This window comes from Falco rusticolus, chromosome 9, assembly GCF_015220075.1.
Source record: "Falco rusticolus isolate bFalRus1 chromosome 9, bFalRus1.pri, whole genome shotgun sequence".
NCBI lineage: Eukaryota > Metazoa > Chordata > Aves > Falconiformes > Falconidae > Falco > Falco rusticolus.
Genome location: NC_051195.1, coordinates 32,363,075 through 32,379,556, shown reverse-complemented (window position 1 = coordinate 32,379,556; position 16,482 = coordinate 32,363,075). Strand labels below are relative to the sequence as shown.

At 41.6% G+C, this 16,482-nt stretch overlaps 1 protein-coding gene across 4 annotated transcripts in view; it reads left to right on the top strand.

Annotated features, from left to right (window-relative positions):
- The window catches only part of SORCS1 (sortilin related VPS10 domain containing receptor 1), a 304,516-nt gene that overhangs the window by 220,387 nt on the left and 67,647 nt on the right, over positions 1 to 16,482 (top strand). For all 4 annotated transcript variants that reach the window (XM_037400891.1, XM_037400890.1, XM_037400889.1 and 1 more), the window contains exons 7-9: positions 4,590 to 4,708; positions 7,605 to 7,694; positions 12,833 to 13,012. In XM_037400891.1, the coding sequence (XP_037256788.1) occupies positions 4,590 to 4,708; positions 7,605 to 7,694; positions 12,833 to 13,012 (389 nt within the window). The remainder of the gene's footprint in view (positions 1 to 4,589; positions 4,709 to 7,604; positions 7,695 to 12,832; positions 13,013 to 16,482) is intronic.

Genomic DNA, 16,482 nt, shown 5'->3' with positions numbered 1-16,482 from the left:
CTGAAGATGTACTTGGACTACCAAGGCTCCTGGACAAATTCTTAAAACTTTTTCTAGGCTTCTGTTATTAGTCACTGTTGCAGAGGGGTTACAGGCCTGGGTCTTTCAGTGAGATATGTTACTACCATGTTCTTGTGGTTCATTAGTTACAGGATGCATCATCCTTCCAAAGCAGAAACTATCCCTAATGTCTAAGCTGCTCAGTAATGAACTGGGATACTCCATAGTAAATCTGGAAGACAAACAAGTCATAGATTATGTGGATGCTCTTTGTATAAACCACTGTTTTGTCCTTGGTGGATTTATTTGTCAAGAGAAGGACACATTCCTCAATGAATTAGAGACAAGAAAACCAAAAAAGATACATTTGCAGTGAGTACAGTGATTTTTCCTCTGACTCCTCTTGTGATCAGATAAGGTTTTTGAAAGATATGGCTGCAAACTTAGACAAGAAAGCAGTGGGTATTGGGGTTTGGTATGTCATCCAAAGTAACACTCTGCAACAAAGTGTCCTGAAGACAGCCCTACTCTGCTTTAGGAAGGGATTTGAAACTCTCCTGCGTATTTTTGCAGAGGCTGACCAGCCTCCAGTAACTAACAACCTTCCATCTCCACCAATTAAGCCAAGAAATATCTCTGGGAAAGACTGAATGCATTTCCCTTGAGAAGGTATTAGCATGGAGCTCAAGCTAAACAGAAAAGACTGAAGTATTTAATGGGACAGGGTCTCCCTGGCTCATAACTTTTGCTATGTGTTAGCATTTGCAATTCTCTTTCACCACTGAGACAGATTAATTTTGTCAGAGGTTTCCCTTACAAGATGTCTCCTCCATTCTTGTGTTCTGTGACTTTTCTTGCTTCCTCTTTAGAAACAGCTGCCGTTCCCTGAGAAGAATCCTACTCTAGGTGTCTAAAACTGTCAAAATCAAAGTGTCTGGGAGTGTAAGAGCTGGGAGTTGCTATGTTCTTCTCTCCAGGCACAGCATGACTTTGTTGTTGTATATTAAAAACAGCAGCTGTTGTTGGAGGTGAGGGTTCTGGAAATGAAAAGCATAATGTCCTAATTACCTATGGCAGGGAAAACATCTGTGCGGGAAAACTAATGAAATTAATTCTAGAGCTTAGCAACAGAATACATTAATTGACATTAATTAATGCTAAATTACAAAGCTCTGCCAATGGAATCACATAAAATGTCCATGAGAATCAAATGCCAAAATTAAATCCTTGAGTTAATGTGAGCACAGAAAGACTTCCCTTAGGAAAAAAGCAGGATCCACACGCTGCAAGAAGCCTGCTTTTCCTTCTTTCCGTCTCCCATAGCAGAGGGAGTTTTTCTTGGTGTGCACATCTCAGGGCTTGGGTGGTTGGGAGATTAGCTTAAGCAATTTCAGTGCTCTGCCCTTTAGTAGTTATTACTGGCATTTTAGAATTGAAGCCGTGGAGAATTGCACTGTAAAAGTTCACAGGAATTGCCTTAGTAAATCTTCATCAATGGTACAATCACTGCTGCACAGACTTGTGTGATCAGAGCAGAAATAGACATACTCCCCATTCCTCCATCAAAACAGGATCAAAAATACTTTGGTTGCCTCTAACAGATTTCAGTCTGGCCTGCTCTTTAAAATTTCTGAGGAAGGAGATTCCTTAATCTTCTTTGCTGGCTGGTCCAAGGAGCACCCATCTTGTTACCTCCTTGTGCTCCCAGGAGAGATAACCCATTTGCATGGGAAGTAAGGCAGCATTGCAGTCTCCTCTTAGTGTTTCCCAGATGACCAGTGTGCCTGTGGAAGTAAAAAGTAACAATGGTGGTGGTGGAAAAAGAAGAAAACAAGGTAGGAGTCAGAGGTCTGATCCTATATAGCTCTGTGCTGGGTGATTCAATCCCATATGTGGAAAGCCACCTAGTCTTGTCAGCAGCTCAGACAGGGGGCGGTGGGGTCAGCCGTTTCAACTAATGCTGCTTTGTTTAAGATCGGGATTGCCAGGCATTTCACTCAGGAACCTTCTTGAGAGAATGAGAGACCCCACCTGGAGTGCTGTGTTTAGTTCTGGAGTCCTCAGCACAGGAAAGGCATTGACCTGCTGAAGCAGGTTCAGAGGAGGGACACAAGAACAATAAGGATGGAACACCTCTCTTACGAGGAAAGGCTGAGAGAGTTGGAGTGGTTCAGCCTGGAGAAGGCTCCGGGAGCACCTTCTTGCAGCCTTCCAGTACTTAAAGGGGGTCTAGGAGAAAGATGGGGACAAGCTTTCTAGCAGGGCCTGTCGCGATAGGACAAAGGGTAATGGTTTTGCCCTAAAAGAGGGCAGATTTAGACTAGACAGGATGAGGAATTTTTTTAGAATGAGGTTGGTGAAACAGGTTGCCCAGAGAGGTGGAAGATGCCCCATCCCTGGAAACATTCAAGGTCAGCTTAGACAGGGCTCTAAGCAACGTGATCTAGTTGAAGATGCCCCTGCTCATTGCAGGGGGGGTTGGAGTAGATGACCTTCAAAGGCCCCTTCAAACACAAACCATGCTATGATTCTGTGGGGGCAGGTGTGGGAGGTTACCCTTCATGATATCATGGGTTGAATTAAACAGGAGGAGTGGGAACTGGTTGTGTTGCAGGTGCAGAGATGCATGCCTGTGCTCCGTCTTATGACAGAGAGGGGACATGCTGCAGCATATAGTGCTATTGGGTGGTGGAAGAGGCTCTGGCCTACTTGTCCCCCTTGTTCCTGGGGCCAGAGGGGCAGAGGGCTGAGCTGCTCTGAAAGGCAACTTTCCTGAGCTTACTGGAACGAGCAGGCTGGGAGTAACGTAGTTCCCTGCCCTCTCGTGGCTGACGCGGAAAAAATCATGTCCCTCTAAAGGGAAATACATTTTGATCATGCTGTCCAGGCTATGTTAATTAATGTTTTGCAGTGAGCTGCAAAACCATAAAATGTTATAAACTGCAGTGACTGATAATACTTAGCACTTATATATTCCAAGAACTCTGCAAATGCTGGGGTAAAATCATCCCTCATCAAACTTTCCTAAAGGTTCGTTACCCTCCATGTCTGTTTCAAGCAGAAGTCAACAGCCCTTAGAAGCAAGGAAAAAAATGTCAAATGATAGATTTTAATTAAAACCAAGATGAAATATGAGGTGGTAAAAATCCAGCCATTTCTATTTCAGTGTAAAATGCTACTTCTCTGATCAGAAGGTGGTAATTATATCAAACAAGGGGCTGTGCTTCTTGAACAAGAAAAAAGATTAGAAGTCGTTCTCACTTTAAATGCCATGTAGTGTTTCTGTCATATGAGTGCTAATACTAAAATGCCAAAATCCTTCTTCCTGTAAATCAGCTTTGTCATTAAACAAAGTGCAATTTCTTAATTGATCTTGAAAGAGCCCAAACTGAATAGTGAGAATCTGGTTCTGTATTTTAGGGTAAATTTACCACCATAAAGGAATTGAAATTGTTTTTCTTCAGGTGATGGATTATGAGATGAGTACCCTGCAGTGCTTCAGAATAGTAGAGGAGGACAAGCCATGCTGTGACAGTGGATGAGATGGCTTTAGGACTGCATTTAGGCCATTTGAAACATATGACTGACTGAAACTGCTAAGACCTCTGGTTTCAAGAGAGTGTAGAATGATTGCCCAAGTCTGCCAGAGTGCATCTACCTACACTGTCAACAGAGAAGTAGGTAAAATCCCTGAACAGGAGGTGGTCTGAATTACTTTGCAAGGTGATCTGAATTATTCTGCAGAGTGTAACTACTGTAGGAAACAGAGATGTGCTGTGGAAGGGGCTCTCAGTGGTAACGCTATGGGCCAAGTATTGTCTGAAGGTATGCTCATACATCTGTATGGTATCAACCTTGGCCATGTTCTAAATTAATTTAGCATGTGACCATCGACAAGCTGTCATGCTCTGCAGCAAATCCCACACCATGGGGATGACGGGGAAACTGTAGAGGCTCAGCACAGAGTATGTGTCCTGCAGCACAGACACAACTCTTCAGAACCCATAGTTACTCTGAAGGTCAGAGGACTTGAGCTGTTTATTGCCTCTGTAAAGGGTCCTTCACAGGTCTCTTGTTCCCTCACTCAGCTCCTTGCTTTGAGCCTAAGCCTGGGTGGCATCCAAGTAAACACAGAAGGGCAGGTAACACTGCTGAATCATATATCCTTGACTAGGTTTCTGTCAGACCTGAGCCACAAGCAATACATTGTGCCACCTTCAAATGCTGCCTCTGGTCTACTTCCAGCATAGAATTGCAAGAGTGGTGTGGAGTAACCAGATCAGTTACACTGGGCTCTCTCTTGGTATGAAGGAGCAATGTATAGGTCTGATGTATGGTGGAATAAAAGAAATAATGGGAGGCTGAGGCAGGTGAAGAAGGAAGGAACTTAAAGGAAGAAAGTGTTCAAGAGTGGATTTACAAGGGGTGAAAGGGAAAGAAGTGTTTTGTTGCACTGAATGGATCGTATCATTTCATGTCACATGAGGCTGGGAAGCAGAAATGTTACCTCAGCAAACAGGTTCATGACAGTAGGAAGAATCTCTGAGCTCAGGATCTCAAGTATCATGGTTTTGTTCTTTTCCTTGCAGATGCCCAATACATCACCTGCAAGATGCAGAACTGCAGTGAAGCCACTCGCAGCAAACCCTTTCCAGGCTATATTGACCATAACTCCTTGATTGTCCAGGATGATTATGTCTTTGTTCAGGTGCAGAACACCCTCTTCTCTTATTTATTCTATTATTCTATGTTATACTATTTTATCTTCCAGTTCTTTGCATGTGTGTGCATGTGTGTTAGCTCTCAACTAATCGGATAATACTGCATCCAAATAATAAAGACACTGAGTGGATTGTGGCTGTTCATTACAATGCTAATAATGTTCCTTTTACCTCTAGTATTTTGTCGCTGAAGGGTAACGGAGTTCCTGGCTGGAACCTCCACCATATGTAAGTGGAGTGCTCTGTGCCACTCCCTGCAATCTCATCGGCACTCTAGGTTGCTGCTTTAACCCCCCAGTTTGAAGTGATCTGTCAATCATCTGCTATTAAAAGGGAGTAGACGACAGCTTTTTTGAGCATAAGAGGGAAATAGAAAAGGAAGGAGGGAGTCAGAGAAAGAACCGAAGAAGTAGTAATCAGGCTTTATTGTTATGCCTCAGTTGTGTTTATGGTGAAAAGGCTGAAGATGAGATGTACTCAGCCAAGCTGTGTTCCAGGTGAGAGCTGGTGAATAGATCTGAACTACTGTGAGTGGGTTTCACTAAGCTGCTGCCAGTGTCCATTTAATTACAGCTGAAGAGAACAAAAATAACAACAGAATAGCAGGGAACATGGAGATGAACTGCAAATCATTAGGAGTAAACTGGTTTTCCAGACAGTTTATATTCTGCCATGCTTGGGGGTGGAGGGAAGAGAAAGGACAGATATTTTAAATTGAGTTGATTGCTAATTACCTTCAGTTAATGAACTCAGTCATAAGCACCAGTCTAAATCATCCACAAATAAATCTGGGACATACGTTCCAGAACAGCTTTTGTGCCTAGTGTGTCTGAGGCATAAATGGAATAAATGTTTATGTGGTAAGGAAAACAGGGGCATGCTTCACTGTTCAGCCATGGTCTCTCGTTTCACAATGACTGTATTTGTGGCTCGAGTGACACAGGAGCTGGGAAATTTTTCTTCATATGTGAATTGATTCATTACTTCATCACTGATGCCTTGGTTTTGTAGTCTTCAAGACTGCTAGTCTTCTATGTTCTGACCTGATGCTATTACACACTTTAGAAAGGCCAACCCCTTTACCTTATCTGAAGTTAATGCTGGGGAGGTTGACAACCTTTCTGGATAGCCCCTCTATTTTGATATGTTTCTCTTTCTGTCTATAAACTGTTGTATAGTGCTCCCAGTGCTGTCAGATTTTGGCTTTGTTCCACCTGTATGCTAGTTGCACTGTAAGGAGGAGCATGTGAGGAGAGGCAGCCTGTTAAAATGTTCCCCTTAACGCCCGATGGGACTTTCCACAACTTTATATTCATGTTCATAATACAGTTTGAGAAGGTATCATATAATATTTGGATTTTGGAAGCTCCCATTTTAATCCTTAAACTTTGTAGGATTCTTAAACAGAAATAAATATAAAAAGTCAAAGAGCTATTACTTGCCAATCATTAATAATTGATGCTTACAGGTATGAAATAATAAAATTATAATCCCTGGAAACAACCTTTGCTTTGTTCAAGGTAGTGAGTGAATTCACTGTTGGCTGTTAATTCAAAATGGGATTCTTGAAGTGGTTACATACGTATCTGGCTGGCAACAAACAACTAAATAACATGCCGTTGCAGATGCTGGACCGTGCCTGCCTTATCCCGGGCACTGTTCTTCAGAGGATGAAGGGCCCTATACCAGACTGTGAAGGCTTGAAAGAATAGATGAACACCCTGAGCACCCTCCCCTAGCCTTCCCTACCTTCCTCAGTCTCTGTCTAGCTTTCTGCAACTAAGGCATTTGGAATGAGGATTTGTAGGCTCAAAAGCACAAGGATATAGGGAATGCAGGATTATTTCTCCCACTACATCGTGTTTTATTTACAAACTCACACTTTCTCATAAACCATGCTTTTGGCTTTCCTTCTCCTAATTTTGCCCAATTCCTTTAAAAAATTTGTTGCAGAGCTTTAGAAAAAGATACAGTTCTGATTTTACTTAATCTGGTATGAATCTATCCTCTGTGTATCTTGCATTTGAAGCTACTGCAGTGCATTTTAAAACACTTAGTACTGAAGAAAAGTCTTGATAAGCCCAGATATCAGGCAATTAAAGCAAAGTTCTGCATGGAGAATCCCTTGGAATATTTATTCTTCAGTATCTTTCATCCAAGGATTTAAAAGTACTTTACAAACATTGATTATACGTTCAGCAGCACTGGAAGCCAGATAACATTGACAGCTTTTTTTTTCTGTCCATTTTTCCCCCTTAATAGGTGGTAGGAAATTAAACCTCACATTGCTGTAACACAGAATTTTCAAGTCTTGCCATCAGTATTTGGGCACAGAAATAAATGGCCAGATTCACAGAAATGCCAAATCAGCTGAGCTTTTCCTGCCTTCAATATCTGTCAATGCTTAGCTGATCTCGTAACAAATACATATGATGGCTTGTACAGGACCACATAGGAACCAAACTGGAGGCAGAAAAAGAAATCAAGCACCATGTCTGCCAGTCTGCTGATCTAACCAACAGCCTACACAGCAGCTCTGCAGACAGCAAAGAGGAGTGTTTTGTGGTAAGGCAGAGAAGAGCTGTGGTATCAGCAGATGGCATAATGGCCCAAGTGAAGCCAGGACTTCCTTCCTCCAGACTTTCACCTGAAATTCTGGCCTTTGTCCCTCTTTGCAGAAAATGAGATTGCTCTTGCTTTCTTTTTCAGCCACTGTCAGTTAGATCAATGTTTATTCATCAGCTGTTACTACAGCTGCAGTTTTAAGCCATTGCCACCAACACCATGGTATTTCTCTTGACAGCATTTGCTTGATGTTTTTCCCTGATAATAAAAAAAATATTTTACAAAATCCCGATGGTAACTTTCCTGCTTCTCTCGTAGTTGACATCAGGAGGAAGACCACATTACTACGTTTCTTATAGGAGGAATGCATTCACACAGATGAAGCTGCCAAAGTACTCCTTGCCCAAGGTAGGTTGCTGTTGCTGGAATGCCCATATAAACTTACAGATACTCTGATTGCACAGAAATTCCTGAATCCAATACAAGTAACAGTAACTGGAAGATGACATACAATGCGTGAAAACTCATTTACCAGAACATCTGCAAGCAAGAAAGAGCTGAAAACAAGCTCAGCACTTTGGCTAGTCAAGGACATCAGCATGAAATGTAGACTGATACCACAGCCCATGTCAATTACCATTTCTTTATGGTTAGTTAATTAAGTTTTGGAGTAGACTATCTTTTCTCTTTTTTTGGTCTTAAAATTCCCTTCTCCTGTCCCTGTCCTATGTGGGTTGCTTTTTGTGCTTTGCCTCATTAGCAGATTTTAATGGGAACCAAGCAAAGAGATGTCTTTGTGTGTCTGCTCCATATCTTCCCTAATTAAGAACAATGGTGAATTAGCAGTGGAGCTTGAAAGGCTATTGCTGCCTTCTAGAGCTGAATTTTTTAAAAGACCTGTATAAAATGTTAGCTCCATTTTGAGGAAATCGCCATTTTGCAGCTGGGCTCCTAACAGCTTCTTAACAAAGAGAGGATTTTTACTTTTTTTTTTTTTTTGAGGTCTTTTCATTCTTGATATAGTCTAGTTTAAATGAAATTTAAGCTCAAAGGTAGCAAATGATCTTGTGGTTTCTATGTGAGGTCTAACATCTGGAGACAAATTAATTCCCAGAAATTAAGCAAGGAATGTCAAAAGGAGAAAAAGAAAGTGCAAGGTCAGCCAGTTCCTAGAAGTTGAAAGCGCGACAGATTTTGTAGGTGGAAATATTCAGAGGGATAATTCGGCTAATATTACAACTGCCTGTCTTTGGTTCCTCAATCCAATTGACCTGTTTGTAGTGGACTGACTGGGTGACCTTCATATAACCAGACTGCAGCTCAAACCCAGGCCTTCAATGACATACCTGACCTACTGTGCTGTTGTACCCTTTGCTCCTGTTTAGATCACCTGAAAACCCAGCTTACAGGACATTCAAGGACCCTACCAGAAGCCATGATATCTTCTTGGCTCTGACACAGGGGATCTGTGGTCTGCCCTGAAATCTTCAGTCATGTTTAAAGATAGGTTGGTTGGAAACTTCCTTTCCTAGCAGGAAGGAATTACTCTGTCAGTTCAGATAAAATTTAAACAGGTGTTAATTTGAAGTAGCCCTTAGGAAAAGAGTTGTGTTTTTAGCATGGTTATTGTAACACCCCAATCAAATTTGTCATTTACAGCTGATTCAGATTATCTGTAGAGAGACGGCTTGCTTTGCACTGGTTGTCTCCTTTAGCCCACATATTTTTCCAGCTGTCCACTTTTTCAAAGAGATCTCTGGAGAGCCAGGGAAAATGTACTACTATTAAATTGCACTGTGTTCTCGGAGAACAGGAATTGGAGCAATACATTCATGTTATTTGACCGAAATAAAAAGGCAGATATTTAAGGAGATAAGATGCTTTGTCACAATCTTGGAATATTTTTAAAGACTGAAGAGCTACATTTGGCTTGGAAGGAGCTACAGTGGAGCTGTGGCTGTCTTGGAGGCTGCTATCAAAGCAAGATAGCTGCTTTTATTAAAAATGCACAAAAAGTTATACTATTCAAGGAATTGAAACAAACAGCTTCTTTTAAGCCTAAATTCTCTTTTATCTCCTTCAGCTAAGAAAGAGGGGCCAAACATGGTAAACAGTACTAAGCGACTTCTGGAACTATCAATGGAAATATCAATGTCTTTGCATGTCGCTCTTCCTGAACTGGAGGGGTGTGACTGCAGGCAGCTTTGGCAAGCGATACAGCTGCTCAGGCAGGAATGGCCTCTAGCAAATCAAAACTGAAATAGTCTTCTTGTTGGCATTGATAGCCTGGTAGCCAGTTTGATTAAAAGCCTAAATTAACTTGAAACTCTCTCCCATATAAGATGCCTGCATATGTCCATACAGGTTGTGTTAAACCTGTAAACAGTCTTTATTGAAACCTGTTAATTTCTGCAGTGATGGTGATCTGTGGGTTGGCACTGCCTATTCTGTATCACAACACCACAAGGTGGGCTCTGTCACAGACTCTAATTTCACTCATGATAATCACCTTAAAGGTGCACACAGGGTACATTCACTCCATTTTAAACCAATGTACTGAGCAGACATCTGTGAATACTGAAGCAAGACAAGTGATTTATCTTTTCGAAAGACCTGTCCTTAACTGGTGCTGGGCTGAATACTGATGGCATGGGTGCATGTTGTACCTCTGCTTTAAATTCAACACTTTCTTTCAACCTCAGGATGTACATCCTGACAGAAGAAGCAATAACCACACAAAAAAAAATCCTTAAATACAGACCTTAAAAAGTCCCAGTAATTGACAGCATAAAACAGGCATTACACTGCCTGCTGTTTAACTTGCTAGTAAGAAAAGTTCCCTGACCAAGTGCAAAAAGGGCAATTGAAGCATGTTTAGTAATTCAGAAAGCCTTGGCCTTTAGTCATTTGAGTAGATACCTGATCAAACCCACGCACAGCATCATGCTCTTACTTTTGTCTTTGGAAAGCCAAGAGGGACAGATAATAGAACAGCATATTAATGTACTTCCACTGTGTGCTGGAGCAGAGAGAGGAAATCTCAGGCTCTCAGTAGGCAGATGCATGGGGAGCCCCTGAAGATGACAAGAGTTTGAGAAGGGTGCCTTGCTTCTCTTTCCTGTCCTTTTCCCTTTCTGTAGAGAGGTAGAATGAATGTTGTAGTGGAAGATGCAGTGAAGCTCTTGCTCTGTATCAAGATGAAGCCTGTCTTTTTGTATTATTCCTCCCCCCCAAAAAAACAAATCCCACCCTGAAAAAAACCACATTGAAGCAAATATGATACAATGACTAATTTTAATTTCCCCGGTGTGAAAACCAAAAAAATCCTGATGTGGGTGAAAGACCTCTTTGATGTACATATACTAATCCATTTCTATCAAAGCTTTGCCATGTTACTGCATCTATTGGACAAGACCATATTAAGAGGAAAAGTTAATTGACCCCCAAAGGCAAACATTTGAAACACTGTCTTTTTTGACTCTCTGCACTATATATATTATGACAATTCTGTCTCAGCCTCTGCTTCTCCAGCCCTTACTGGGATCTTCTTTAGACTTGCATCTTATGGCACGGTCTGATCAAATTCAGGAAGCATCTAGTGAATAGATTAACTTGTTTGCTTCTTAAGCATTTATGAAATTGCCTTTAGTTTTCCTTTGTGTTGGTCAAAATATCTTTTTACCTCTCCCCTAGTTATTGCAAAACTATTGATTAAAATGTAAAGTTAATGAAACTGTACATCCACCAGACAAAGCATGTTTTACTCTGTAATCTCTCCCTAGGTTTGAATAGAGTGGTCTGCCCCTGTGTGTATGCGTGTTTGCAAAAGTTTAAACTTGAGATTAGAGCTATGCTAGCCAATGTTGCCTGAAGCACATTGGGAACACCTGCTCATGTAGGTCTACCAGCAGACTGACTAGGCTGACAGTCTGAAATACGGAGTCTGAAAAACAGCTGCAGCAGTAACTTCTACTAGCACAGCTGGAGCTGAGAGAAGATATCTATTCACAACCACAATTAATAGAAGGCAGCGGGCCTTATGTTGCCTTTCCTGTTACCTCAGGACTTAAGCCAATCTCTTCCTCCCCAAAACCAGCCCATCTTCTGGGATTAGTTTTTCACCAGCTCAAAGCAGCAAGTAAATCAAATGAATATTCATCCACTCCATACTCACATCTGAATCTGGACAAACAAACAACTGTTCTGAATCTTAACTTGGTGGTGAATCCGCTTTCAAATTTATAGATCAGATTTCCTCAGTATATTATTTTTCATCTTTACTTTACAAGGCTCCATCTGGAGGTATTAATTCACCCTACAAAACCACGACAAAGTGAATTGTCAAACGCTATTAGTAACAGAAGAAAGAAGTAACATCAGCTTCCAAAGAGTATATTTTCTAATGAAGTTCCCAGTTTTGCATATAGAAAGCCCTGGCTGAGATTCATGGGAGCAGAATAACTTTGGGATATCTGCCCAGAACAGACAGAACAGCTGAATCTTCTGGGAATCACCTGGTGCTAAGAAATCTGCATTTCTTTTCCTACCTCCACAGATTTTTATGGCACCAAAGAACTCAGGGTGCCTGGGCTGGGCACATAGAACCTGGGATTTTCATTATAACAGTTTCTCTCTTGGTGGCTTTTTCCACAGGGTAATAATTTCTCCAGGCATTGAAAGAGGGAATCAGGTTTAATAGTTTCTGGTTGTTGTTTGTGGTTTTTTGTTGGGGGGTTTTTTGTTGTTTTTTTTTTTTTTTTTTAATTATGCTATTTTTTCATTGCTTCCTGCCTGTTGTAATACACAGAACAAAGTAAACCAGAACCTCGCTTATAACACTAGTGATCTAACTACAATTCTGCTCTTTACCTCTTGTAAGGATTAGGGTTGTCTTTCTGTTATATTTTGGGGTGGCGGGAGTGTTTAGCACAGTAGTCCAGGGCCTTGGCTTCTAGTTGACACTGTCATTGGAAATAATAAACTGCAGCAGCAGCACTGACTGCAGACATTAAGCCGTTAGATCCTCCCTGTATCAGTCCCCAAGCATACTTGGTTTCTGAATGCTAGGCAAGAAACAGATGTTTCACATGCTGCTTTTTTCTTCTTAAAAAAAAACCAAAAACAAAACCACACCACACCACCACCACATTTTTAATATCTGTGATTCCACAATTACAAGTGGAATCACTCAGGTGCCAAAAAAAGCTAACACATAACCACCACCCTCCTCCCCCAAACAAAGTACTCATTAAAATGAAAGTGTTGGTGGAGGGGGGAAGTGCTGCTGTGTAACACTGTACTGCCAATGTAAATGTTCAATTAACACCTCATCAGTTAATTACTGCTTTGAAAATTCGCAGAAGAAAGCTGGTGTAAAATATTCCTGGATGGAATTACCCGCTTAGAAGAGTGTCTACAGTTGTCTACAGTTTCCAATTAAACTCCAGCCTAAATATATCTCTTGTATCCCCACAATTACTTTGGTGCCCTTGAAAATGACAGAGCAGAGCTCCCTCTAGTAACCTTCATCTCTTTTCTTTCCCCAGGACATGCATGTTATCAGCACAGATGAGAATCAGGTGTTTGCAGCTGTTCAAGAGTGGAACCAGAACGACACATACAATCTGTATATCTCCGACACCCGAGGGGTGTACTTCACCCTGGCCTTGGAAAATGTCAAGAGTAGTCAAGGGCTGGAGGGGAATGTGATGATTGACCTCTATGAGGTATGTCATAACTCCAAACACTTTATTCCTATCTCAGGAGCTCATATGATGCCAGTACCCTTTCCTTGTTGCGCATCAGTCCCGTAATACGCATGTGAACAACAGAGCCAAAAAGTGACTGAACACATAGCTTTGTCCTCCTTTTGCTTAAGGGCCTCAATGGAGCCAGCTGAGTTTCAAGGCCAGGTTTTACACAGGTGTTGAATTCAGGCCCAGCCTAATACTATGAACAGATTCACTGCTGTACCCTCGTGTAGGTTCTCAGGTGAGGAAGCGCTCAGGCCTCTTTCATGCATAGGCAGATAGGTATCGGAAGAGGTCATGGAAGAGTACATTCAGTCCCTAAGAGGAACTCTAGCCTTCTCAGCCAAAATCCTGTTGACCCACATTGGTCCAGCCTATGGCTCTGAAAGCTCCCAATACTTTGAATAGCATCATTCTCCAATTTGTGTTGCATTTCTGACAGCCTCTAGTCTCTTGTTTTAGAGGTAAGGGGAGACAGCAGTTTTCAGCTCTGTCACCCTCCTCAACTTGGACTATTCTGGGAAACAAAGTGATTTTAGAAACGCCCTCTAGGGCTATCCCATGAGCATGGAAACTCTCCTACCTCATGTTGATGTCCCTTTTACCTCTGAGCCTTTTTCTGACAAGTGCATTCTGCCTAAGCTCCCCTGTAAACCGTCCAATTTACATTGTCTTCTATAACAACTGATCCTAAGAATAGGGCTTTTAATGTGCCCTCACACATCTTTTATTCTGCTGCCTGTTTTAGTTCTGGAGACAGCACTCAGCTAAGTAGAAATTCAGTTCTCAGCTGCTGGTTTGAGGGTCAGCTTCTCTTTTCAGGCCTCCTCCAGGGGGTTTTCTGACCATTTAGAATAAAGACCATGAAGTAGATCTGAGTTTCTGTGCAAATAAGATGCTTCCCATATCTCCCCATCGCTGCCTGAATATTAGCTCTGCTGTATAGTTTGCCTTCAGCTGCCCTTTACTTGGATACCACCTTGAATTGTCCAGAGAGTGCAAGTGTTGTATGTAGATGCAGATGAACTGTAGGAGGATGGGCACTGGCATTTCAGTCATTTGGAGACTTTTACTATTAATCTCTCTGCAGCGCTGGCAGCCCATGGAAAAACTGTTGCCTCTTATTACTGTCAGCTCGAGAAGCAGTTTTACTACATTATGTAAAGGTGTCCTACATCCCAGGGGGAAAGAAAAGCCTTTGTTTTGTTTTATTAGGCTGACACCATACAGTAACCTGGATTGAAATTGATGGAATCAGACTTGTAGCGTCATATCTGCTGATTATCTAGATAGAAAGAATATTGGCTGACACTGAACCTGGCACAAACCTTCCTTTCAATTTGATGTTCTAGCTGGAAGGGAACAGAAAGCCAGCCAGCATGATTCTCTGAGTAGGGTTGTTGCAAATGATGAATGCTCTAGGGGTAAATGAAGACAAGAGAAGAAAAAAAATCCATAGATAAATTAAAATGAAGTGAAGAGATTGCAAATTGAGTCCTGTGGTGACAGTGATATATTTGGAAAAGCAAGATTATTTGAGAAGATGCCAGAGGAAGCCCTGTTTAATGTGCATGTGTCTGTGTGCATGTCTGTTAGGTGTTACAAGTTCTTCTAGTTGCATTGTAGTCAATGTGTTTGTGTCTGTAGATTCCTAAACTGATTCTACATCAAGGGTAAAACTGCTCAATGCTTCTCAATCAGGAATTGTGTTGGGCATAAAGAGAAAACAGAAATTCTTTCATGGTGCCTCATCACATTTTCCCTTCTCTTCTGTAAGTCACCAGGAGACTTTCACTGAGACCTTGCTACTCCAGTGTGTGGGCTCTTCTGCTGCTGGAACTTGTAGAAGATGAGGCCACTCCTAGAGGGATGCTATTCCCCCTTCTGCATGTTGGATAGAGCAGGGTAAAAGAATAGCCCTTCTCTCTACCACCTTCCAGTGCCACTTCATCAGTAGCACACTGGACTCAGCATTCAGTGGGTCTTCAGTCATAAAAGGGCTGTCCCAGACAGCCTGACCATCTCCTAGAGCAAGGGAACAGCAAAAATCACTGGCCATTGGGTCTGAGTATCCTTTCTAATTCCTGCACCTCTCCACTGATATGGTATGGCTCTGCTTGGCTCTGTAGTTGGACTGGTCTGCAACAAGACAATCCTGCCTGTGGGAATCCATGCCTGAAGAGATAACAGACTTGAGGACATGTGTCTATAGCTATGGTATATATGCCTGTTACTCTGGGACTTACTTTTTTTTAGCAGGATGGTTGTTGGATGGGAAGTATGTTTGATGTATGAAGCTGGTGATGGGGAGTGAAGAATGTGTTTTGAGTTGTGTGTTCGAGTCTCTGGTATGGATCTTTCTAAAACTGTAGACAGCATTTCTATCTGCACACGACACATTCAGGGTAGTGAGGATTGTCTACAATGTTCACGTGGGAGCTAATGGAGGGCTTTTCTCTGTGACCACTGTTGGTCATGCACTTACTTTAATGAGTCTTTCTTTTTCACGATTCTATGAACAGCAGGGATGAACAGAGATCATTGTGCATGTCATGGTTGTGTTTATGCAATAGGTGTATCTCTTCCTACTGAGAGCACACAAACATGTATAGTGTGTGTGATCTTAAGATAAAGCTGTCCAAGACTGACAGTATAACTTACACTGCTTTCTCAGGAAAGGATTCTGAGTCCCAGCCCATGACTGGAATCATAAAAAGAAAAAATCACAGGATTTCAGACCACATTTATCACCTGATATATAAAATGCTCTTTAATCATTTATAGCCACTATTTCACAGGGACTATATAATACAACTATTTCAGGACAACAACAAAGAAAAGTACAAATGGAGCTATAGGCTCTGGCCTCTGGTAGTAAAGGCAAAACTATGCTATTTTTCCAGCCCTGTCTATTCATGCAGTATCACTGGGAGACAAAGTACCCTTGTCTTTTCAGGGTGCTTTTCTGCTACAACAAAGAAATCCTGAATACTTAGTTGGTTAGGACCAAACAATCCAGCTAATAAATTGAAAATATTATCTTTTTATGTTTATATCAACAATAGATTAGTTAACTACTTAATTTAAAGACAATTTGAAGTACACCAATGTTCTGTACCAATGCACTGTCCACTAGCAGTACCACAGCATGTGACCAAAAGTGCAATACAGTCCTACTCAATGGGAGCTATAGCACAAAAATCCAGCCACATAATTAAATCAGCTGAGCTGGAACAGCCTCTGAATCTGCTGTGTAACCATTGGCCTCATGATGCCATTTAAGTAATAATCTTTATGAGTAAAAAGTCTTGTTGAATGATTCTGTGCACTAGTTCTACATCATAAGAAGAGATGGGGTGGATGACTGAACAGACTTGCTGGAAATCAGAAAGTTTTTCACTTTCCTCCTCCTTCTCCTGATTTCGCTTCCCTTTTTATTGCAGCAC